General features: G+C 38.6%; 1 protein-coding gene across 2 annotated transcripts in view; it reads right to left on the bottom strand.

The window, feature by feature from the left end:
* ITGA1 (integrin subunit alpha 1) overlaps positions 1 to 26,022 on the bottom strand; it is a 170,429-nt gene that overhangs the window by 61,803 nt on the left and 82,604 nt on the right. For both annotated transcript variants that reach the window (XM_059062985.2, XM_059062984.2), the window contains exons 7-11: positions 19,432 to 19,580; positions 15,317 to 15,467; positions 6,836 to 7,001; positions 3,954 to 4,027; positions 3,105 to 3,249 (exon numbers count right to left, since the gene is read on the bottom strand). In XM_059062985.2, the coding sequence (XP_058918968.1) occupies positions 3,105 to 3,249; positions 3,954 to 4,027; positions 6,836 to 7,001; positions 15,317 to 15,467; positions 19,432 to 19,580 (685 nt within the window). The remainder of the gene's footprint in view (positions 1 to 3,104; positions 3,250 to 3,953; positions 4,028 to 6,835; positions 7,002 to 15,316; positions 15,468 to 19,431; positions 19,581 to 26,022) is intronic.

Below are 26,022 nucleotides of genomic sequence, written 5' to 3'. Positions count from 1 at the left end.
TGTTAAAAAAAAAAAACATAGGAAGAACACTCTTTGACATAAATCACAGCAAGATTTGTTTTGATCCACCTCTTAGAGTAATGGAAATAAAAACAAAAAAAAAAAAACAAATGGGACCTAATGAAACTTAAAAGCTTTTGCACAGCAAAGGAAACTACAATCAAGATGAAAAGACAACCCTCAGAATGGGAGAAAATATTTGGAAACAAATCAACAGACAAAGGATTAATCTCCAAAATATATAACAGCTCATGCAGCTCAATATTAAAGAAACAGACAACCCAATCCAAAAATGGGCAGAAGACCTAAATAGACATTTCTCCAAAGAAGACATACAGATGGCCAAGAAGCACATGAAAAGCTGCTCAACATCACTAATTATTAGAGCCACGCAGATCAAAACTACAATGAGGTATCACCTCACACCAGTCAGAATGGGCATCATCAGAAAATCTACAAAGAACAAATGCTGGAGAGGGTGTGGAGAAAAGGGAACCCTCTTGCACTGTTGGTGGGAATGTAAATTGATACAGCCACTATGGAGAACAGTATGGAGGTTCCATAAAAAACTAAAAATAGAATTACTGTATGACCCAGCAATCCCACTACTGGGCATGTACTCAGAGAAAACCATAATTCAAAAAGACACATGCACCCCAATGTTCATTGCAGCACTATTTATAATAGCCAGGTCATGAAAGCAACCTAAATGCCCATTGACAGATGAATGGATAAAGAAGATGTGGCACACAGATACGATGGAATATTACTCAGCCATAATAAGGAACAAAATTGGGTCATTTGTAGAGACATGGATGGATCTAGAGACTGTCATACAGAGTGAAGCAAGTGTAAGTCAGAAAGAGAAAAACAAATATCTTATATTAACGCATATATGTGGAACCTAGAAAAATGGTACAGATGAACCGGTTTGCAGGGCTGAAATTGAGACACAGATATAGAGAACAAATGTATGGAAACCAATGGGGGAACGTGGATGGTGGGGGGCAGGGTGTGGTGCGATGAATTGGGATATTGGGACTGACATATATACACTAATACGTATAAAATGGATAACTGATAAGAACCTGCTGTATAAAGAAATAAAAAAAGAAAAAAAGAAATTATCTAACCTAACCTCCTGTCCTTTTGCAGTATGCGGGCCTCTCACTGTTGTGGTCTATCCCGTTGCAGAGCACAGGCTCCGGACACGCAGGCTCAGCAGCCATGGCTCACAGGCCAAGCCGCTCCGCGGCCCGTGGGATTCCCCCAGACCGGGACACGAACCAACGTCCCCTGCATCAGCAGGCAGACTCTCAACCCCTGCACCACCAGGGAAGCCCATCCTGTCCTCTTTTTTAGGTATCCTATGTCACAGCTCATATCATACTGACAGGATTTGGTTGGTCTTGTTATTGTCTCTTATCCAGAAAGGTAAGCTTCATCAATGCAGGGATAAATATCCCTTATTTATCTTGTTATCCTCAATTTATAACTGAATGTTTGGCACACTGCAGGTACTCATTATTTATAAGTGCTTTCTTGATCAACCCAGAATCAGGCCTTTTAGTAGGGCGAAATGAACACTGGAATAAGAATCAAAAAAACTAGATTCTACTTTCAGATTTGCCACAGTTAGCTGTGACATAATATTTCTACTCCTCAATTTCTTAATTTGGCAAATTAGATGTGTACCATTCACTTTCTAAGATCTCTTTTAATTGTAAAACTCAATATGAATTTTAATGCCAACCCCTTTATTTTATATCACAATCCTCCAAACATTTAAAAGACATGCAGTGTATACTTTGTTTTCTAACCACCAGTTTTTTCAGGTTTGGTGGGGAAAGGGATGGATAGATGAGGATTGTTTTTAGATCTGTATCCTTCAGATAGTTTTTTACTGGCAATTCTAGTTTGGCATTTTCTTTTGTAATGCTTAGGACAATGCTCAGAATACTTTAGCTGCTCTCCGACAAGGGCAGAATGAAATAGGACTTTTATGAGAAATGACTAGACTTCCATTAGTGCAGTTTAACATATGTCTTATGGGGGTTTAGCACTGCCATTATACCTGCTGCTTACCACTATATTTTTAATTATCGATACTGCTTAGAGTCTTTATTCTTCTTAAATCCTGTTGCCTCTACAGCTTTAATACGTGCCCTTGAATAAGATGTATGGCTGTGCCAGTAAAGACCTGCCACCTTCCTATAAAATAGAAAGAAACTGGGATAGAGAGAGAAAAGGACTTCCAGGACATACAGATCCCAGACAGGACTGCTAACATGCTAAAATATGAACAAAGCACGTATTTGTTTTCTTTACCACTGTATCCTCAGCACCAAGAACAATGCCTGGGGCAAGAGAGATGCTCCCAAAATATTTGTTGAGTGAAGAGAGAGAGCTGAGAAACCATACCCTGAGGGTCCTTTCCATCCTAGTTCCTCCCAACTGTTTACTGAGCTTGACCAGTGACTGAAGAGTCCCCAGGTATCCCCCAGGCAGCTCCCAGCCTGCAAGATTAAAAGTGACACCAGATACACACCTCCTCGTTCTAGGCAAGTCTTTGGAAAATCGTTACATTACCGGGTTTCACTTCAATATGTATCTGATTGTGAACAGAGGTATTAAAGAAGTCATATGACAAAACAAGTTAAAAGTTTACTTTCCATAATTAGGACCCATAGAGAGAAACTAATGATAGAGGATATTTAAGAGAATATGGGAGTCTGATCTTCAGGATAGGCCAGGTCAAGTTTTCTTTTTCTACCTTTGTTTCCTGTCCACTGGGTCTGAAGCACTTCTTGACATTAACATGAATACCAGACACAGAGAGACCTCAAAAAACGTGCGTTTCAGCCCAAATCACTTCCCGTGATTTCTCAGCCCTTCTGAGAAAGGCTCCTCCATGTTCTGTTATTTTTGCTAAGGCTACTCAGAGGCCATCATGGGGCTCTAACATCTAAAATATCTAACTCTTAGACGTGATCTCTCTTACAAAATACGCCTATATAAATATAAGCAAATAATACTGAAAATAAAAAACACAAAAATTAAAAAAAAACAAACATAACTTTCTCTCAATTACATACAAACTTTACCTAAATAAGAAGCAAGAGGTTCATTCTTTTTGGTAGACTCAACATTAAAGGTCGTGTTTTGGGGAATTAGGATTTGATTAGCCTTCTGCATGACGACTGTTCCATTCCAGTCATAGGCTCCTACCGCTCCAAGCATGACCCAGTCCTTATATCCAAATAGAGAAAACAATGATGCTTAACAAAAATAGTAAGAGCAAACACTCACATAGCATTAACAATATGTTAAGTACTGTTCAAAGTGCTTTACATATATTAAATCATAAAATCATCACTATAATCCATTGGGCTAGATGCCATTATTACCACTTCTTTTACAGAAGAAACTGAGGCAGAATAAGTAAATTTCCCTAGGTCGTACAGTACAATTACACACTGAAATGTCAATATTCTTGTGCAGGGACCACGGTACCATTTCTTCCATCAACTACAAAAGATATATTTTTCTAATCTTGCCTTTCTGCTTTATGGCAGCTAAGAAGACTGGGTCTTGAACATGGAATTCTAGCAAGACCCTTGAACACCTTGACACCAAGAAAAAGATGCATTCCATATCTTTAGCAAATGTGTTAAGTATTTTATTTAGCTAGATGTATAATTACAGAAGGCAGACCTCAAACTGTCTATTTCACAATTATTAGTACAATGTAGTGAGCTGTGTATGATAACATGCTTTCCTAATAAGAAGCCTGTGAAATGCTGTTTCCTATTTGGATTAGAAACAACATGGTCTGAATAACTGCTCATGACATGAGCTGCAAGTTGCACCTGTAATGCTGATGTCTGGGTGTTGGCTTTCGGAAAGGAAACCTCAAAAAAAAAAAATAGTTTTGTACCAAGTGGTCAATGTACCTGTGAATAATGAGCACTGAAGCCGGTCTGAGACATTTCCATCTCAAAAGAAGCTGCCGACTGGTCAGCTGTAGCTGTAACAGAGGAGAATTGCCTTTAGCACACTGCTGATTTGCAGAAGACAGAGACCTAGTACAGTCTGTGGTCTTGACCAACCAGAACTTCTAGCATCTTTAGGGCATTTTTCAGCCACACATTTCTCAACTCAAAATTCCTAGGTAGGGCTGGGTGGAGGACGGAGAGGGTTAGAAGGGCTGTGTCTCACATTTCTGACTGTTAGTTTCCCCACCCTGGCTGGAGGAGTTGAATTTATCCTTCTGTTCTTATACTCTAGCACTCTTACAGATCCTATGCAGCTTTGGATCAACGTGGCTGAAAGCTCTGTGTCTCACCCTCACGCCCTGGCAATCCTCCTGAGATTAGGCTAAACTTACCTGATATGTCACAGGGATAATAACATTTGATTCACATATTTAAAGAGGTTTCTTGATTCTACCAGCCTCACCTGCATTTCCTGCCCTATATCATCTCAGAATTCCATTGTGTGATAAAGGGTTTAGGGATTCTCGGTTGGTATTTGCTCTAATTTCTGGCTGTGGGTGTCACTCACAGATCAGGAGGGGACTTTCTGACAGGGCTCCAGGCCACATGCCCTTCAATCACACCTTTTTTTTTAAAGATCCTGTGCCCATTTTGAAGCTTTTACTGAAACACAGAAATAATCCAGAGCATTCTATGGGAGTGTGCTGCTCTCAGAATATTCACCAAGCCAAAGCCACAGCCTCCTAAGGGGATTAAGGGAATGTTGGTTAATCTGCTTTCAGGAGGGAGTTACTGATTTATTTGGCCTTGCTGATAAGTTAAAAATAGCACATAATTTTTTAAAAGTCAAACTACTCTTTCGCTGAGGCATGAGAACAATCAAATTTGCGAAACCAAACTTATTTACTAGTTATTTACCTGCATAAATTTGTTAACAAATACATCAGTAATTGCTTTTTTATAGGACTAGATTAAATGGGGAAATCAATCAAGAATTCAACTATATCATTTTAATCTCAATACAAATTGCCCTCTAATTTAAATGACTGAGATGCACTTTAACATTAATTTGAAACTTTATTTTAGGCCCACAATGGTGTAAGGTGCTTTCTCATTTATCTCTGCAAGATCAATGATAAGAATGCAGTAGTGGAGACCTACATAGTTCCAGCACCTTCCTTCCCCTGCCGCTGTTCTGAGAACAGAGAGAAGGAAGTTCTGTGAAATTCTGCCTGCTGAATTGGCATCCTGGCAAAGCACACTGTACATGCTGGAACTTCTTAATGTCATCTCCTCCCTGGACTTGTTCATGGGTGTTGCAATATCTACTCTGACCACTGTGCAGCTTCTGGTTAGGAATTTCAGCATTTTTCCCAGTGCTTGATGGGAAAGGGAGACATTCGTTTCCTGATTTTATGGGCAAATAGCTGGTACGCTCACCTCACTAGGTGGCACTGTCCTCCAGCAAGCATGGTTTTCACAATTGCTGCTAGTTGTCATCTAAAGATAAATGTTGATAGGAAATGGAGATTTCCAAAGTAACAAGGAAATGAAGCCCTTTTGGATCTCATTGTGAAAAAAGTCAGAAATAGGCTAGTAAAAACACCGCTTTTGGTTAGCCCTGAAAGTGCATCAATGAAGATATGGGAGACATTTTTAATCTGTGGAGTTCCTCCTAAAATGATTTTGTTTTTAAATATGGAGACACTTCTTGGGTATGTAGGCACTTCAATGTATAACCTTTAACTCATGGTGTAGTTAGGCTAGAAAGAATCTGAAAATGTCATTTAAGGCAAATTGATCCCTCCTCCACCTGATAGCTGTTACAGGATTCATTTCTACAAGTCTTAGGTTATATTTACTTGCTTACTTAAGATGAGATTTAGAAATGAAATAGAGACACAGATGTGAGCAACAAATGTATGGACACCAAGGGGAGACTGAGAAGGTGCTTGTCAATTGCTATGTTTAAGATGAAAAACAACAGTCCTCAGTGTGTCCTGTCCTCACAAGGACAGAGTCAACAGGATTCAGACAGAGCAGAAGTGCAGAACTGTCTGGTGGTTTCTCATCCTAGGTTGAGGAAAAAAGTCATGTTCTCTGAGTCTCCAGATTATCAGAGAATCTGAAGGAAGAGGCTTTTCCAGTTTGCCTGGCATAACAATTCTGAAGACTTCTTTTTTTGTCAGGGAAGATCTAGTTCCAAAGTACATTGTTCCTTGACATTATCTACTTAAGGCAGAGGAGGGAATGCCAGGACTCGTTATGCCCAATGGCCAGTGCTGTTGAAAAATCAAAGAAAAAATTTACAAAGAAGTAACATGACTCAGACAAATATAGTGAACCGATGTTTCACTGCCATGGGTCTTGAGGCAGAGTTCCATGAAGACTTTTAAAATGGACAAGGAGCGAAATAGGAGAAAATAAATGAACAAAGAAGTTATTATACAAGAACTGCCCCCACAGAAGCCCAAAATGAAAAACAAAGACAAAAACAAAAACAAAACTTGAGTTAGCGTCTCCATTTTCTAAACCTGTGTCACAGAAAAGGAATAAAACACACGGGCACATTTTTGTTCTTGTGTGTCTACATTGACCACTGTCTTCATCTGGCCCTCACATCAGTACTGCTGGGTCCTTACAAAGAGAGCTGCCAGCAGACACAGTGCTATGTGAAATAGCCATCTCAGTGACAGATTTATATAAAAGGACATTGTTCCATGGTGGCTGTTGTACACAGTAAAAACGCATTAGCCACGTGGTCGAAATAAATACCAAACCCAATTACGCTGAGTTTGAATTGTAGAGAGAATATTCAGGCTTATGAGAACTAGTCATACCTTCCAGGGCAAAGATTCTTTCTCCCAGAGCTTCAACAATAGTGACTAGTGCCAATTCATCAGAGACGTTGAAGAAATGCTTTTCAGTGGGTTCACTCGCAATTGATTTTATTTCTTCCACAAATTTTTCAGTGCTTAAATTTCCGCGATTATAGCTGCCAAGAATCTAAGATGACAAAAACAGCAAGAATATCTTTTAAATTCTATATGTTAAACAAGAATCTCAAGCATTTTGTCAATAAGCAAGAGAGTGTATAGTACTGTGGCATAATGAAATTTTTATGTACTTCCACATTCTTAGAAGGGTAATTTTCAGAATCTGTAGATTCTCTAATATTAACTGTTATATTCTATAATTGCTGTAGGAAAATATAAAGGGCATCTCGTATGTTTGCAAAAGTTTCTTCTCTGGCATTCCTGTGTCCCTGTTTATCAACAGCTGTATCTTTAAAGTCTGATAGTTCAAAAGTAATATTACAGTTTCTGAGTGTTTCTGATATTCCAGTCAGTGACATCACCATTTGCTGGCAAAAGCAATTAGCCAGTGAATTGCTTGATCTCAAATAGGCAGCACTTCCTGAAACTCTTACCAAGGGGAAGTTAGACACGTATATTTTTTAAACAGATGTTGGACTAAGTAGTAATCTAACTTGGCAATTTAGAAAATAAACAATTGGGACATTCCTGACTGAAACAAAATGCTCAAGACAGGGGCATTCTTTTAAATAGAGAAGAGAGAAAGGCAGGAATTATCTACTATAGTTAACCTTATATTTAGAGTCTCTAGTGGGTTTTCTCAAACATTTAGTTTTAAATGTTTTAAAGTAAGGTTTATTGAGATATAATTTGTATACAATAAAATTCACCCTCTTTAGATGTACAATTCTATGAATTTTGACAAACCTACACAGTTGTGTTACTAGCACATCGAGATTAGACGATTTCCATGACCCCAAAGAGTTCCCTCCTGCCCCTTTGTAGTCAGTCTCTTCTTCCCTCTAACTCCTTGCAAACACTGATCTACTTTCTGTCCTTATAGCTTTGCTTTTTCTAGAATGTTAAATTTAAGGAATCAAATAGCATGTCGTCTTTTGTGTCTGGCTTCTTTCACTTTGCATAACGCTTTCAAGAGTTGTCCATGCCGTCACATGTATCAGTAATTCAATCTTTTTTATTGTTGAGTAGGACTCTACTATATAGAAGCACAATTCATTTGTTGAGGACATTTGGGTTGTTTTCAGTTTCAAGTGATTATGAATAAAGCTGCTGTTAAGTTTTTGCACTTAAGTTTATGTTTTATTTTTTCTTGAGTAAAGACCTAGGAATGAGAGTGCTGGGTTCTATAGTAAGTGTATGTTTAACTGAATAAGAAACTGCCAAAATGTTTAACAGAATAACTGTTCCATTTTGCCATTTTACCTTTCCGACCAGCAATGTGTGAGAGACCCAGTTGCTTTGCATCCTTGACAGCACTTGGTATTATCAGTTTTTTTCTTTCTTTCAGTTTTAGCAGTTCTATTGGTGTGTAGTGGTATCTCATTTAATTTACATTTCCCTAATGACTAATGGTATTGAGACCTGATAATTGGCCATAGTATTTCCATTTTTGGTGTGGTGTCTGTTCAGATCTTTTTTTTTTTTTTTATTGTTCAGATCTTTTGCCAATTTTTAAGAAGATGGATTGTTTGTTTTCCTGTTATTTAGTTGTGAGATTTTGTATATAGTGGGTTGGCCATAAAGTTTGTTCAGTTTTAAGTAAAAATAAAAGACAAATTTTTCATTTTCACCAAAAATTTTATTGAACAATGTATTCACTAACTGAATGAACTTTTTGGCCAACCCAATATTCTGGGTACAAATCCTTTACGTGTTTTGTAAATATTTTCTCCCAGTCTATATATTGGCTTTTCCTTTTGTTACAGGATCATTTGAAGAGTAGAAGTTTTTAATTTTGATGAAGTACAACTAATTTTTTTTATGTTGCATTTTTTCTTCTGAAAAATTTAGTTGTTAATGCAAATATTTCTTAATATTTAGAAATGTATATAAATATGAAAATGTTCAAGTTAAAGTAAATGAAAAAATCTTTTTGAAATAATATGTAGGGCTTCCCTGATGGCACAGTGGTTAAGAATCCGCCTGCCGGGCTTCCCTGGTGGCGCAGTGGTTGAGAATCCGCCTGCCAATGCAGGAGACACGGGTTCGTGCCCCGGTCCGGGAAGATCCCACATGCCGCGGAGCAACTAAGCCCGTGAGCCATGGCCGCTGAGCCTGCGTGTCCGGCGCCTGTGCTCCGCAACGGGAGAGGCCACAACAGTGAGAGGCCCGCATACCGCAAAAAAAAAAAAAAAAAAAAAAGAATCCGCCTGCCAATTCAGGGAACACGGGTTCGAGCCCTGGTTGGTCTGGGAAGATCTCACATGCTGCAGAGAAACTAAGCCTGAGTGCCACAACTACTGAGCCTGCGCTCTAGAGCCTGCGAGCCACAACTACTGAAGCCTATATGCCTAGAGCCCATGCTCCGCAACAAGAGAAGCCAGTGCAATGAGAAGCCCACGCACTGCTATGAAGAGTAGCCCCTGCTCACTGCAACTAAAGAAAGCCCGCACACTGCAATGAAGACACAACGCAGCCAAAAAGAAGTTAAATAAATAAATAAAAAAAATAATATGTAAATTAAAAATGCAAAAAATTAAAAAAACCCAACACAGTGTGTAGATAGGACATTTCTATTGTTTTAATTGTATAAAAATGGTATTAAGAAAATGGCACTATGGACATTAAGAAAAAATGGGAAGAATTTTTAAGAAAAAATTTGGAAGAATTTGTACCATAATTTACTATTTTTCATCTCTATTATATTGTGTTTCCTTCTTATTTTTGCTTTAATGTATTTTATAAGTTTTTTTTTTTACAATGAAAACATTACTTTCGTAATAAGATAGAAAAACTTAGCCTCTACCTCATTGCAAGTGTTACCTGAAGATTATTACCTGGGTTTTTACATTTTTTAAAATCTGCGCTTATAGCGCCATTATTTATAACAACCCAAACTGGAAACAACCCACATGTCCATAATCAGTATAGAACAAATTGTGGTATATTCATACAATAGATAGTAATGATAATAAGAGAATGAATCACCAATACAGAAAATATCATGTATAATCATTATGTTGAGTGACAAGCTAAACACAAAAGAGTACATACTGGATGATTTCATTTATATAAAATAGAATAGGCAACTTAAGCTATGATGTTATAAGTAACATCAGTGGTTGCTATGGAAGGTGAATATTAAAAGTGAAAGAAAGTACAAGGGAAATTTCTGTGTTTTATGGAAATGTTCTATATCTTAATTATGGTGTCAGTTATGTGGATGTATACAAGTGTCAAAACTCATCAGATTGTTCACTTTGTGCACAGTGTTCACACCGAAATTTTGCACTGTTTGTTTCATCAATTTTGAATATAATGCTATGCAACAATATGGATGAATCTTTACAATATAATATTAAGTTTTAAAAGTTTTGAAATATTGTGTACAGCATGAAACCCTTTTTATAAAGTTAAAAACAAGTAAACCTTTTAAAATTAATTTTTTCAGATATGTACAGCTACCAAAGGACTATTTAGAAAAAGAGAGCAAGACATGATGAATATAGGATTTGGGCTGATGGTTACCAGGTGGAGGAAGGCAGGTGGTGAATGTGGTCAGATGTAAGTTGTCAGAGGGCCAAGCTATCTCTCATTTTGGGTAGTACATCCATGGATGCTTATAATGCTATTACGATAAGTATGCAGGTACAATTATAAACACAGACACAAACAAAGTGGGCCATGCTTCAACAATGATAAGAAACTATCCTGAACCAAGGATCATGATTAATTGAATTCTGTGCTCCTGGAATCGAAAAAGCAAAGATAAGACTGTGAACTCTGTGCTATTGCTTGATTTTTTAGAATATCCGACTTCTTGGGGAGAAGAATCATGACCTCCAATGACCACAAAGATACCAGACTTTTCTAGCTCTACTTTCCATTTTTAAATAACAGTCATAGATTTGTCTGGCATCATTAACAACAGAGACCTCCATGGTGCTTTCAAAGTCCTGTTGGCAAAGAAGAACTGAAAGAGTCCCTAACCACAGTTCTGCCTGGAGGACTGGCTGGATCTCAGGACACGTGGGCAGGTGGGCGCAGGCAGAGGCATCAGTGCTGGTCCTCTGGGTCTTCTGTCTGCCCAGCCCTGTCCCCCACCTCCTCTGAGCACATGGGTCCCCCCACCTCCCCTCGGCTGCCTGCTCTCAGCTGCTACACGTATTTTTTAATGTTAGATTTAGAATGGTAGATTTAAAAACTGACATTTTTATTAAGATGGGTACAGATTTTCACCTGCAGAATGACAGTAACTAAAATTATTGTTTTCAGTGTTGTTGTTTATGACCTACAACATACTTGTTTATTTGTATCATAAAACACATAATGGTTTAGGATCAACAACTGAATTGCTGTAATGTACGCTAAATGTTAATGTGACGAAAGGAGCTGGGCACCAAGTAGTCAAGCAGCAAGTGCATTGGTTCTCAAATTTTCCTTCCTAGTGAGAAGGGGGTGGGGGATTTATTCCTGGCTCCTTCCCCTTGCTAGAGGAGCCCAGAGGAAGTACTGCAGCATCTGAACCCCTTCCTAAGCTCCAGGACCACAGCGGAGTCACTCCAGTGCCTTGGTCAGTTTCGTAGCTCCTACATCTGTAAAATGTTCTTAGAGGCAAAATGCCTCACTGTACGTGACTAACTTTGAGCTGCTTTGAAGAAAGCGCACTATTTAGGAAAGCTACAGGTGGCTCTAAGACAATTGGCACACTGTTTGGGGAGCTTTTTTGATTTTTGAAATTACTCTCAACTACTACGTCCAGATTTACATAGGAAGATCTATACCAGCAGCTTACAAATCGAACCAGAACACAAAAACTTAGCTCTTGTTTATCTGGCTGAAAAGCAAATGCCAAACATCAGAAGTGGTTTATATTTGGACAGAGGCCACTAGTGCTTTTCCCAGTTTAGCTGCTTGAGGGGTAAGAGGAATTAATGGAATGGTAGTAGAGAATTGTCCAAATAGAGAGGGAAAACCCAAGGGCCACTTGCTCTTATTACATTGAACAAATCCTCTCTCATTTAAAAACAATTAAGATGCTCTTCCTACAGTTGGGTATCTCACCATAGCTGGATGTACATGCCCTAGACTAAGGATGGAAAAGGCAGTTTCCGAGCTCTAGAGTCTCCATTCCATCCACGGTGTGGGTTTCAGGATCACTGGGGCCTTGCTCAACACCTCACTCTTTGCTTGGTCTTCTCCTCTGGACACACTGGCAGACTCCTCTTTTGTTAGGAGTTTTGCTATGCATGGATTTCTTTTAGATTTACACAAATTCTGTATGGTGTGAAGCCTTCTGAGTCCCCATTGATTTACCTAATTTATTCTGTAAGTTATATATATGACATCCTGGGCTGAAAAGTCACTATTTTTCCTCCTTTCCTATTTACCATATTCTAGATTCACTATTGAATTGACATGTTAACTTCCATTTCACTTACAAGTTGATGTAGTTGAAAATACACAAAAATTGTAAAGACTCCTGGACTATGCGTAATTTAGGTTCTTAACTGTGATGTAAACGTTGTCAGATATTCAGTGCTCTATGTCACAGGACAGAGACAAATGGGTAAAGTTCAATGGCGAAGATGCCCAAGTGACACACTTAATAAAAGTAAAATGTATAAATGTAATATGGGAGCATATATTTAGAAGAAACTCTAAGAGAAAAGAATTCCCTGGAATTACTATGACTTGCATCCAGTTTGAACTATTTTGCTTCACAGAATGAAAATGAAAACAGGGAGAAATGTAGTTTGATCCTTCACCCAAGGGTCTGGTAGCTGGTAGAAACATTATTTTCCATGAATCGAAAGAGATACAAAGTAATACTTAAAAATTACTTCTGTTTCGCTTAATACAAATACGTCAAGCCCGGGCATTTGGTGTTCTGCTAATATTTACCTGGAATAGACATTCAGAATTGAAACTCCCTTGAGGCAAATATGTCAAATGTAAAGTGTAAGGCTCGTTTACATGTAGCACAGTGCCTTTTGTGTGCAAATGAATGAAATTCTAAGATACTTTCTAAGTTACTTATTTTCGTTTGAATGCTGTAGGTGATACAACTTCACAGCCATTATAATCCCCCGCCATTATCATCTAAGATTAGAATCTGAATATAAAACAGTCTCCTGGGCTTCTCTGGTAGCGCAGTAGTTAAGAATCTGCCTGCCAATGCAGGGGACAAGGGTTCGATCCCTGGTCCAGGAAGATCCCACATGCCACGTAGCAACTAAGCCCGTGCGCCACAACTACTGAGCCTGCGCTCTAGAGCCCGCGAACCACAACTACTGAAGCCCGCGCGCCTAGAGCCCGTGCTCTGCAACAAGAGAAGCCATCGCAATGAGAAGCCCGCGTGCAGCAATGAAGACCCAACGCAGCCAAAAATAAATAAATAAATTTGTAAAAAAAAAAAAAAAAGAAAGAAAACTTAAACAAACAAAATAAACAAACAAAACAAACAAACAGACAAAAAAGTCTCCTGCTAGCAATCTCTAATATCCTCAAGTGACAGAATAGAGACCATGTAATAGGGTCCTCAACCAGCTTAGCACCCTCACCAAATCTGGATGTTTTACAGGAAGTGTGTGCAGTTTTATCACAGAGTGCTTATACTTTCAGTAATCAATCTATTTTGAGTGTTGTCTCCCCCCAGAACATATCTCTCTGGTGTTCAGGATCAAATGGTGGGGAAAAAGAAAGATGGAGTAGGAGGAACAGTCCAGGAAATAATAGGAACAGACTCCCATGAACATTTGATCTCATGCATCATCAATAGAAGTGGAGAAATGTCTGAAACCTTTCTGTGTGAATAAACAAAGAGAGAAGTAAAATAAATGTCTTATTTTCTAGTTTGGCACAAACTAAAAACAAAATATAAGGTTCACTGAGGAAAAAATATGAATTAGGAAAATAAATAATTATTGCTAAAGTGAAAGTTTCCTATACTTTGTTTATACCATTTCAAAGATCAAGGTGATGCTAATTCACTGATTAAAATGGGAAAGGAACTCATGAGTTTATGGTTCTCCAGGAAGATTAATGCAATCATGAGACCTCTTTTTGACCAGATAAGAGGCAAAGTATGACTTATCAACCAGGGATACAACAAAGGGAAACACAGATTTAAGGGCAAGAAATACTGATTATGTAGCCAGATACAATGCAAAAGTGATATAAGATTCACTTAAAATTAAGAAGCAATCCATTGATAGATACTTTCTTTCCACTGAAGTTTCCCTAACATTGTTAATGCTGCTGATGGTTAATTCAGCTCATTGCCTGCATCTACGGTACCTGGAATGCTAGACTATATCCTCTGGGAAGAAGGTGAACAAATGATGGCACCTCTGGTACCCGGTTGTGTGGGACAAACTGGGCATGCACTGGCTTTGCATACTAAGAGACCGAGCATAGCCTCTAATTGTGGACAGTATCTCTGAGTGAAGGCTGAGACATATGGAATTATTCTCAACCACTGAAAAGATCAAAATAGCTATAGTAACAGGAGAGGTAATAATCGATTGAATAACAGTTGGCAAACGATAACTTACCGAAGTAACAACAAAGGGAAAGAGAAATAATGAGATGTTTTAATTTTTTTTTTAACATCTTGTACCCCAAATGAGAAAGAAAATGTTGCAACTGTTTACAACCTAGTTACCTTGGTTATAAAATAAGAAGTACAGTCACCTTGCCCCAGGGAAGAAGTGAATCAATTGTGTGTTCTGGGACCTCATCAGGGATGAATCTCTTTTTCTTCCCTACCTACTATTGGGTGGAGTGTCTTTCACTGATCACACTTTTGAAAGGGAAAAAGGGAATATCACTGATTAAAGGCCGAAAAACAATTGTGGGTAATATCTGTTGTTATGATAAATAAAAGGGATTTTGTTGAAAAACAATTTTGGTTGAACTTTTAGAGTGCTGAAATCTTTTGTTCTCTGACTTATTTAAAAAAATCACTTTAAGAAACTCCCCTCCCGCTAGGCTGAAGGTATATGCCTTCCTTCCTCCATCCCTCCATCTTTCCCCCCTTCCCCCTCCTCTTTTCCCCCTCCCTATTTCTGTCCCTTTCTCTCTCTCACCCTTCCTTCCTTTCTTGTAGTGATTGTTTGCTGAGTCTCCATTTGCCTGGCGCTGTGTCGGGTGCTGAAGACACAAAAGGGGCAAGACCCAATCCTGTCTCCATAGTTTACTTCCAAATGGAGAAGTTTCTGTTTTTCAACCTTGTTTGTGTAACTCTCATAAAATAACCATGATATGCACACAGCTTTTCTCTTCACACCGCAGTCTGAAAGCCATCTCTAGCCCTGTACTTACAGCTATGGAAAACCGCTGAATGCTTTCGTCCTCACAGCCCTGGATGACCTTATCCAGTTGGTGGTTGTCATGGGACTCTCCATCAGTCACAATTACCATGACTTTTTTAACCCCTCTTCGGGCACCCCGGGCTTCAGTGAAAGCCTCTTTCCTGAAATAATCGCAAACAAAAGAGCAGCAAATAAAACACCAGCCCAAGGTTAGGCAAAGTGGTAAACAAAATGAAAACACTGCCAACTCCAGGTAGCCCAGTGCTTTCCCTCCAAGATCAACATTGTTGCTCGTTGTTCAAGCTGGGAGGCATGATGCTCATTGTTTGTAATAGTTTTAAGATTTATTCCAGATGATGGAGAGGTTACCATTTTGCCAATCACCATAGATCCCATTAACAAAAGGCAGCAGTCTTTCATTCTTTGGAAACTTCAAAGGGAGAGTGTGACAAGCATAGAGCAGATTTAGAGAAGGTCAGATTTTAAATACTTTCCCAGTCACTCCTTTTTCTGTAAACACTCCTTTGACAGGCCTCTTTCCTTTTGCTTTTGGCAGAGCTTTTGCTTTAGTCCTCACTTCCCCCACCTACTCTGACATTCACAGAACAGCTTGGACATCCTGTAAGCTATGGAGGGGGCATGGGAGAAAACAGAGTATTTGTATGGCTGTGAGTGCTTGAGAGTGAGCTTGGATGTGGGGTAAAAATTCAGACATAGGAATTAAAGACTGCAGATGGCAGTGGTCTGAGTCAGTGACAAGAGTGACAAGGGTTCTGGAGGGCAAGGAGGGTTTGGCATAGCTATGAAAGTCTGAACTAGGTTTTAGGACACAAGCTGCTGGGGGTGAGGTGGCATGGAGAGAAAGGAAAAATGCTATAACCTAACTTCAAAGAAAGGAATTTTGATTTAATTCAACAAGCATTTATGGAAAGAGATGAAAGATATGGGAAACTGACAATTTTTGTTTGTTTTGTACCTTCTACACACACACACACACACACACACACACACACACACTCAGGCACACTTTCCCTCCATTACTTTCTTTTACTCAACTACTTTCCCCTCTGGAACCTTGGAAAAGAAGAGTACATTTTACTTAGGACTGAAACAATGAATGGATTTCATATAATGTTTTTTAGATTTTGTTGTAAAATGCAGCAATCACTGTGCTGAATAGTCATTTTAAATATTTTACCTTGGTCATAAGGACAAACAGCTGCAGTTGAGATATACCAAAGAAACACCTGTCTTTCACCTTCCAACAGTTTGCCACAGTACATATTAGCTCTACTGTAGATATATAGTAAATGCACAGTAGTGGGTATTTTGTGATCAGGGAGAGAGGATCCTTGTGATGTGAGCAAAGTGATTTTATCTGTGCTTATTTTTCCTTTAAAAGGACTAACAGCAAATATGATGAGATGTTAACAACTGTGGATTCTGTTTGATGTGTACCTAGGATTTTGTTGTACTGTTTTTTGCATTTTCAACTTTTCCTAAAATTTTCAAAAGAGAAAAAGAAGCTATTTTAAAAAATATATTGATCACTGGCAAACTGTGTGTCTCTGCCCTCTACATTATACAAACAGATTCTCTGAGTTCTTTCTACATACAGACAAAGGTGAAAAAATAGATGTTAAAAGCTAGTCTTTAAATGAAGTTTGGACATGGATATGGTAAGATTTAATCCTTTTTACAGTTCTAATTCCTTAGAGGATCACCAAAACTTCCTAATTCTCTTGAAGATCAAGGTCATAACTAAATGAACATCAGCTGAAGGAGATGATTACAGGAACTTCCTTAAAGAAAACCTGGTAGCTCTGAAACCAGGGCTGGCTTTCTACGGCAGAGCTCTTGAGTATACCTTTCTGTTTCAAATATCTTCAGCAAATTGCCCTTGACCCCCAGTTACCACCATCCAGTATTCTTTCTTTAAAATAAGCATTGAGGGCTTCCTTGGTGGCGCAGTGGTTGAGAATCCGCCTGCCGATGCAGGGGACGTGGGTTCGTGCCCTGGTCCGGGAAGATCCCACATGCCGCAGAGCAGCCGGGCCTGTGAGCCATGGCCGCTGAGCCTGTGCGTCCGGAGCCTGTGCTCCGCAACGGGAGAGGCCACAACAGTGAGAGGCCCGCCTACCACAAAAAAAAAAAAAGCATTGACTTCCCTGCATGTTTTTAAACATTAACATATCCCAGGAGAATCCCTTTCTTTGGGACAGGAGAAGCCAGGCCTTATGATTAAACACTGTGAAGCAATGAAAAGAAAGAAAATTTGGGATAGGGATAAGGGGACACAAAAATATTTTGAACTGGGAGACACTGAAAAGGGAGGTAAAGGATTCTAAAAATTTAGAAATATTATTTGCAACTGGTCCTGCCTGAAAGGAATAAAGAGCAATTAAAAATAAACTTAAATATGAAAAACTGATACAAGAAGAGTACTTAGTAATATCATTATGGAGTCTTATTTATATACAAAACTCAATAAACTCTGTGTCCTACAGCTAGACCCTCTGTGAAACACATAGGCAAAAACCATATAGGGACATGGTATTTAGAGTGGTATTTATGCAGGAGCAAAAGCAGCCAGAATATTTCTTCAGTTAGTTTTCAAAAATGAATATTCATCTTAAGTGGTTGCCTTTGGAAAACAAAGTTCCCTACAGGCTCAGAGCTTTCAAAGAACACTCTGATTTACTTTGAATGTGCGGTCACATTTAGTCAATTATTTAAGAGTGTACACTCAGCACACCTAAACGTCTGCACTTCTGTGCATGCAAACTGGTGATCTACGGGCAGGTTAATGTAAAATTACCCCATCTGTTTATGGTTATTTTTCTGATGGGCCCCATATAATTAGAACCACATGCTTTTCTAACATTTATGAGTCTAAAGCTGCACATGAAATTTTAAATTTTTGAAAATCCAACCCATTCCTTGGAGTATCCATATTAACTGTTTCAGCTCCCTTAAAACACTGATCTTAGCAGGCAGGTGAAGTGAGGCCATGGGTAATCAACTCTTCAGAATCAGTTGAGTGTCCAGAAGTTGAAGGCACTTAAGAGAAGGATCCTTAACATTAGTCAAACTGACCATTAGATTTCCTGTGATTCTGGTATTGTTTAGTTTTTGTTCAGAAGCTTTCATGATGATTAAGGGGAGAAACGGCAAAAGATAAGAGCTGAGTGAGATCAGAAAAAATACAGAGAAGAGGAGCTGAACATTGTAAGAAAAGGACAGTTCTATAGGTTCTTACAGAATGAAATTCAACCACAGGGTGGGTTATGTGTGCTGCATGAAGGAAACTGCAGAGGGAGGAAGGGAGGGATGTGAATTAGAGGGAATTTGGAGAAAGTAAGGAAGAAAAAGAGCACAAATCATCAAATCCTTTCCACTTTTTTTTTTTTTTAAGATTTTTTTTTTTTGATGTGGACCATTTATAAAGTCTTCATTGAACCTGCTACAATACTGCTTCTGTTTCATGCTTTGGTTCTTTTTTATCCGTGAGGCACGTGGGAACCCGCACCCCCTGCATTGGAAGACAAAGTCCCAACCGTTGGACCACCAGGGAAGTCCCTCCACTTCTTTTCAATCTTTTCACTGAAAATGATTTCAAATAAGACAACATTTAATTTGCCCTCTTAAAAACTCTTATTTGAGAGCTTCAATAACCCTAAATCCGTAAAATTTAAATCTGTAAAATGCTGTAAAATTATAGACATATTAGGGTATAGATATATATTGAGTAGAAGCGGACTGATGTTAATCCATTTTTTTAGATTGAGATTCCTAGAAGCTGAAAACAAAGAATAAAAGGAAAAGCTATTATCTAATATTATGTCTTAGTACCCAAGAATGTGATGCCGTAGACTACAGTGAGTTTTTGGACTAATTCTCCATCAATCAAAGCCTTGGAATAAGAGGAAAGATAAGAAGAGTGATGAGTTTGTAATATAGAAAAATTTGATCCTGTAACTATTAGTTAATCAGTTGAATCTCTTTTCAACAAGATGGCTTTAAATATTGCTAAGGCAACTGTTCAATTAATACTGCAAAGGGCTAGATCATAAGCAGTTATTTTTGTATAGTCTTTTACTTTGGCTTATTTTTTTATCCATATACCTTGCTGTGTCTATTCCAAGGGCTGTCATCGTCTGGCGGCCACCTCTCTGGACTATTTTATTTGCAGCAACAAGCACCTCTTCCGTCGATGAGTACTTATTGAGGTTGAACTCATGGGTTACATTTTCTCCATACTGTACAATTCCAACCTGAAACACCAAGCCACTGTGAGTTATCCATCTAGCAGACTTCCCTGTTTCAAGTTTTTTGTTTAAACATATGCATTAGATGTAATAATACATTTTAGTCTTCCAGATGAGTTTAAAACTCTGTCAGTACACAAACCTTCCTACTTTGACAGTAATGATCATTGCCATTTGTGGATGCCAAAGAACACAAATGAAAGTGTTGTTATTAAACCTCTCAAAGGACTGGTTTATCTCTTCAACAGTGTTTACTGAATGACTCTGGTAAGCTTGGGGAGGGGGTAGAACATGAAACTGACATGACCTCTGCCTTCATGGAGCTTCTAAACTAGAGGGAGAGAGAGATTAAACACAAGAACCATTTAAATACAAGTTCGGTCGCAAACTGTGAAAAGGGCTGTAACAGAAAAGCTATTATTGGCAAGTAAAACCTAGGAGCCTAATTTAAAGTGAAGGCTCAGGGAAGGCCTTTCAGAAGTGATATTTGAGACTCAAAAGACATGTGCTAGAAGGGTGGAGACCTGTTCAGATGGTGGCTGAGAGGGAGGATGGGGTCCACACAAAGGGAACTGTGTAAGCGAAGAAGCTGAGTTGAGAAAGAGGTAGGTGCTCTAAGAACAGAAAGAAAGTCAGTGAGTCTGGACCAAGCTAGGAGGGGAGAGTGGGGCAAGATGAACTTGGAAGAATAAGCAGGGGATGTATCTGCCAAAGACACACGTGTGCTTCCTGCTTTATGTAGCTCAGCTGTAGCGTCACATCTCCTAAATCAGCCCTTCCCTCTCTTTTCTTGTTCTCTGTCTTCCCTCTCTTACTGCCATTCTCCTTTCATTGTTTCTTTCCTACAGGTTGGATAATGCAGGCAGCTAACTGCAGAGCCATCATGAAGTAAAATGACTTAGAAGGTTAAGTGCCACTGCTTCGATTTCCCTTCTCCACACCCTCTCCCCAACCCTTGCCCATTTTCCTTATCCTTTTCTACACCCTCCTTTGAAGGTTTATGTGAACCAACGAACTAATCTATATCAAGAATGGTGAGGAGTTACTTTTTGTTTGATCGTGGAGCTACTTTTTGTTTAATTGTGAAGTTACTTTTTGTTTAACGTTCCTACCCCAAAATTAGGGACTCAGAGAATTCTTTACCCAAAGGAATGTCTTTTTAATGTAGGAGTTCTGGGCACTTCCTTTCTTAGGTAGGGGAAATAATTTGAGAAAGGGCTGCTTTCTTTCCAGGCAGTTGTCTGGTTTTGCCTATTTTTCAGCTAGTCCTATTTCCAAGTCTGAGCCTATTTCGAAACAGCATAAATAATCAGCATCTACCTTCGACCTCCCTTGATGTCACTGTTGTCAGAAATCTTTAGGCTTAATTATTTGTCTGGTTTATAGATACATTTCTACAGCTTGGTCCTTTTGGAAACCAAAAGCATACCTGGCGCTTGCAGAAACAAATAAGAGAACTCCCAATTAAACATAATCTTTATCATCTCTGCGCTACCTTCTGGAGTATACTAGACAACCAGGAGCAATTATGCCACCATGCCTGAAAACTATCCTATATTTTGACTGCTTTTTTTTAGCTTTCTTTCCTAACTTATTCAAATTATAGTAACAGAAATTAGTATCACATTTTATAAATGAAGAAGCTGAGTTAAAACAAACTCACTTTCCATAATGAAGGGGCGGAACGAGGCCTAGTCGAGGATGTGTATCCTTCATCTCTCTGTTTTGTCTCAGTAAAAACTTACCTCGCCCAAATCCCCTCATTTTATTTTTCCTAGTCATATTTTGTTTTTTAGGTGTTTGTGTTAAATCTTTATAGGTGTAAACTCACTTGTTACAGCACATAGAATTATGTTCCCACTTAAGTCTCCTCTTTTATTTTTAAATTAAAATGTTTTTCTTTTCTTAAAAATTGACATATAGCTGACTTCCCCCCATTTTCTAATCACCTCAGCTTTTGCTAAATGCTGCTGCCACTTCTTGGCCACTCAATGAGTTCAGGTAGTTAGGTAGCCAACTGAGATACATTAGAAAATACAACAAAACAGACAAACAAACAAGTAAATAGATCATATTTTTTTTAAAAAGAAATAGAATATACGAATCCTTCCTTAGAACTGCTGAGTCAGGTATAAGATAAATAAGAAATAATTAGAGAACATATGCGAGTATAAGACAAGGTACACTGTAAGATGAATAAACACAGAATCTGCTCAATCCATGTCCAGGTTAGGTTTGCTCTTTGACTGTATCTTTCACCTAATATCTGTCACCATCTGTTCCACGACTATGTGCTGTCATAATTGGAAAAAGACAATTATTAGTCTCCCATGACTCCAATTCAGGTTATTTCCTTGACAATTAAATGTTATGTGCAGTTATCTGTTACTCTCTGAATAGATTTAAAATTCTTTTCCCAATAACCCTAACAGCTTTTAATTAGTAATCCAGGGAGACACTGAATAATTATTAAGGGAAACCATGTAGGTTTGACATTGTCTTTGTGTATATAAATGCTCAGGGTAAATAAAAGTAAAATGATTTTGTTACTTAGATAATCATTATACCTCATTTATGGTACCAAGGTGAATAAATGCTGCTGTGGAAGTTAATTGCTCATCCATTCAGGGTGTCTTACAGAGTTGGTTTTGTTTTTATTTCCCTTTGTTTAGATTTGATTAAGCAGGAGACTAAAGAACTTTGAAAACTGTCACTCCTGTCATTATTCTTGGACATTTTACTACCTGGATGAATCTATTGAACACCCTAGTCTCTCATTTCTTTGACTTCTTTGGCTTTAGTAATATTTTCCTCTAGTTTGCCTATCATCCACTTCCAAGGTCTTAGCCTTCACCTTGTCATCTGGAAAAATTGCAGCACCTCAATCTCAATGTCAAGTGTTCTTCTCTCTGATCATTAACTTCGGCTCATTTACCTAGTATATCCAATTCATCAATTCCTTGACCACATTAAGACGTCTAATTAATTCACAGATCTTATCTTTTTTTTTTTTTGTACCCAGCCTAGATTCCATGATCCATCACCATAATCATTTACTTGCAAACATTTAACTCCTTTAACCTTTTTTTCCCTCCATTAACTAACTTGGCTAACTTCCAACTCTGGTTAAGTCTAAATATCTCCTTCTCTGTGTGTGATCCTATGACACTGAATTTTGTTAGACAAAAATCACATACCTTGTAGACTGGTGTCACTTTAAAGTTTTGCTCATGAATCCCAAATGCGGTTGCACAACAATCCTACTACTTTTTACTAATGAGTGTACTGTTCCCTTTGATCAAATTTTAGTGATAAGCTATTAACTCCTCAGGAAAAAAACAGCATCTCATTTATACATGGGGAGGAGTTCACATGAGAAGAGATGGAAGTCATGTCAACTAATAAGTCTGCTTTGTGATGTAACATTTTACATTTACAATGCACTTTCCATATCTTATAGAACATACTATGAACTGATTACTAAGAATTGGATTATCTGGAAAAATTATCTTCACACCAGGAATAGCAGAAGATGTAACACCTTGGTATGTCAGATATCAGTGCTTTATATCTTCTATCTATCTCTCTATCATCTCTCTCTCTTACTACTTAACATATATATCACTTTCATAAGCTTATTTTTTGTAAATGTTAGGATATAAAAGAACTTATGACTGCCTGTTCCCTTACCCTTTCTGTACACTTTACTTCTAACAGATCCACCTGAGACTTTCCCCAGATGATTGTCCTTGGACTGCTAGAGCTGCTTTGCCCCAAAGGTTCAAAGAGTCAGAAGTGCCTGGGAGTTTTCTCCCTCTTCACCCCTTGCCCTGATCCATAGGTAATGCCTGAGTGCAGGAAAATGCAAAGACCAGCCCCTTGACTTAACTTGGAGCCCCTTCCAGATCAGGTTGAGGCCTTGACTTCACTTGAACTCACATGCTTTCTTGTCCTCTGTGGCTGCTCTGTTATGTTCCCCCAAATCCCTTCCTATTTTCTTTTGGAAGCACTCCCTTCATGAATTGCTATCACCTGACTCCTCCTCTCAGAGTTTGCTTCTGGGGAACTGGATCTAAGGCAGCTATTATCTAAGTTTCTGCATTCCTTCTTCAGCCCAGGCCAGGCATCATTGCCTTGAACCTGGCCCATGGCAGTCACAGGTCTTTCCACTGCTGATCTCCCTCCCTCCATTTCCACTTCCTCAAATCCTTCTACATATTAATAGTAGATTAACTGTCTTTAAATTCTGCTTTTAGCATGTGTCTTCCTTGTTCAAAAACTCCAATAACTCTTCATTGCCTACATCAAGGACTTTGAAATATACTTTAAAAGACAATTGTACTTCTAATTCAAATAGAAAGTAGCTAAAGCTTCAAGCTGCTTCTTGAAATACTAGACCTAGAGGTTAAAATTCAGTTTTTTCCTCCTGACTTTCAGCCACTCAACAGTCTGGCCGTACCTTCTTTGTTCATCCTCATCTTCAGGACTCCTCAGGATGAACTCTATCCAGACCAAATGCCCTTCCTTTTTCCTCCAACTAAGCTAAGTCTACCCATTCGGTAAGATTCAATTCAAGTTTCACTTTCTCTGCAGCTTTGTCCACCTAGTTGCCAAGAGTCCACACTGATATTCCCCTTCTTCAAACTGTGAAGCAAACTTGTCTGTGCTGCTCCTGTGAGCCCTGTGTTCTTCTCAACTTTTGTATGGGTGCTTTATTATCTCCCAACTCCATTATAAGTTAGGAAGGGGCAAGCAGGGGTAAAGAGCGTGGACTACATCATAGCTTCTGGTATTCTCTTATCCTGTACCACTGTTTTGCTTTGCTCACAGTTGACCCTCATACATTCTTACTAGATGACGATAACATTTCACATAGGCAAGTAGAAAACTGAGATAGTAGGGAAATAATGATAAACAGAAAAAGCGATACATAAAGAAGTGTGGGAAATTAGAAGACGGCTCAGTGGGAACTCACATCTCAGGAAAATGACATTCATTGTAGGTCTCCGGCTGACACAGGGCTTCTTATTTCTTTAGGAACCAGACAGAATAAGGTCAGCTATGGCTTCCCCAGAAAAGGGTGCCATTTATTAATTTTCATCACAGGAGAATGCTCAAATCACAAAACATATGTAATGCTTTGCTGAGTACTGGTGAGACCCACTTTAGAAGAAATAGTTTCAGTCCCAGCTTAGTTTCTAATTTAAGGCAGGTGAAACAGATTTGTACTAGCATAATGGGTATACATGCATCTACAGCCAAGTCAAATAAGTATGAGAATTAAATAATGAGATAAAAAGTGATGAACACACATGGTGGGGAAACACGGGGAGAGAGAATCACAAGCACATTTATTGTCCCACTTGTAAGGCCCTCGTGGAGGAAGGAGGATCCAGACAGCAGAGTATGATAGTAGAATGGGAGGAAGCAAAGCAGGCTTGAGCCTGGAAAAATCTGTCAAGGATGATCATTAAAGACATTTAAATCATTCCAGAATTTGCATAGAGATAAACAATCAAGAATCATCATATTTGACTTGAAGTGGTCAATTGCATTGGAATGGTGCAAGACCCAGAGGGTGGAGTTAAGTAGAGAGCTGGTGAGGAATAGTAAAGATGGAAAGAGTCTAGGCATTTTTGCTAAATGCAAAAAAGTAGGCAGAGATGGCAGCTAAAAGGAGACACCGGGTTAAATGTGGGCTTTCTTTAAGGGAGAATGGGTAGAGCAGCTTATGGCATCAGTAAAAGAGTAGATGAAGATAGTTAACAGTAGATTCTTATAAAGGGGGGGATAAAGCACAGTAGAAAGAAAAGTTACTTTTCAGAGACAACTGTAAGGGACACATTTAGCTCCTGGGGAGATGCAGTTTGAACTTCTTGATTAAGCAGTTGTAATTACAGTCTAAGTCCAAAGAGAAGTAAGAGCTGATTCACATTATAGCATAAACCAGGCACACAACTGGCTGAGGATTCTGTTACATGAACAAGAGGTTTGTAACACTTAAAACTTTCCACTTAAACATAAAATTTGCAATCATGTTTCAGATAAGCCCGAAACTAATAGTCCCTTACCCCTTTTCCAGGGAATACTAACTTTCTCAGTTGCTAGGTGTGATTTTTTTTAAAAAGAGTCCATGATCAAATAATCTTGGAAAGCAATTGTTAATACAGAGTATAACAGTTTCTCTGTCTCTGTCTGTCTGCCTTCCTCTACTATTTATATTAAGTAAAAAAATGCCACAAGTTTCGAATGGAGCAAAAGAGCAAGGCTTTCTCTCACTCCTGAATTGCTCTACTCTGACTCATAAGTGGATTCTTTTGAAAATGCTCCCGGAATCTTTAATATGAAAACATGCATTGTGAATCACGAATTGGAAGACCTGATGTATTTTATTTTTATTTAAGAGAATATTTTTTTGTAAGGAACATATTCAACACCTCAAACAACA

This window comes from Kogia breviceps, chromosome 4, assembly GCF_026419965.1.
Source record: "Kogia breviceps isolate mKogBre1 chromosome 4, mKogBre1 haplotype 1, whole genome shotgun sequence".
NCBI lineage: Eukaryota > Metazoa > Chordata > Mammalia > Artiodactyla > Physeteridae > Kogia > Kogia breviceps.
This window is presented reverse-complemented; position numbering and strand designations above follow the sequence as displayed.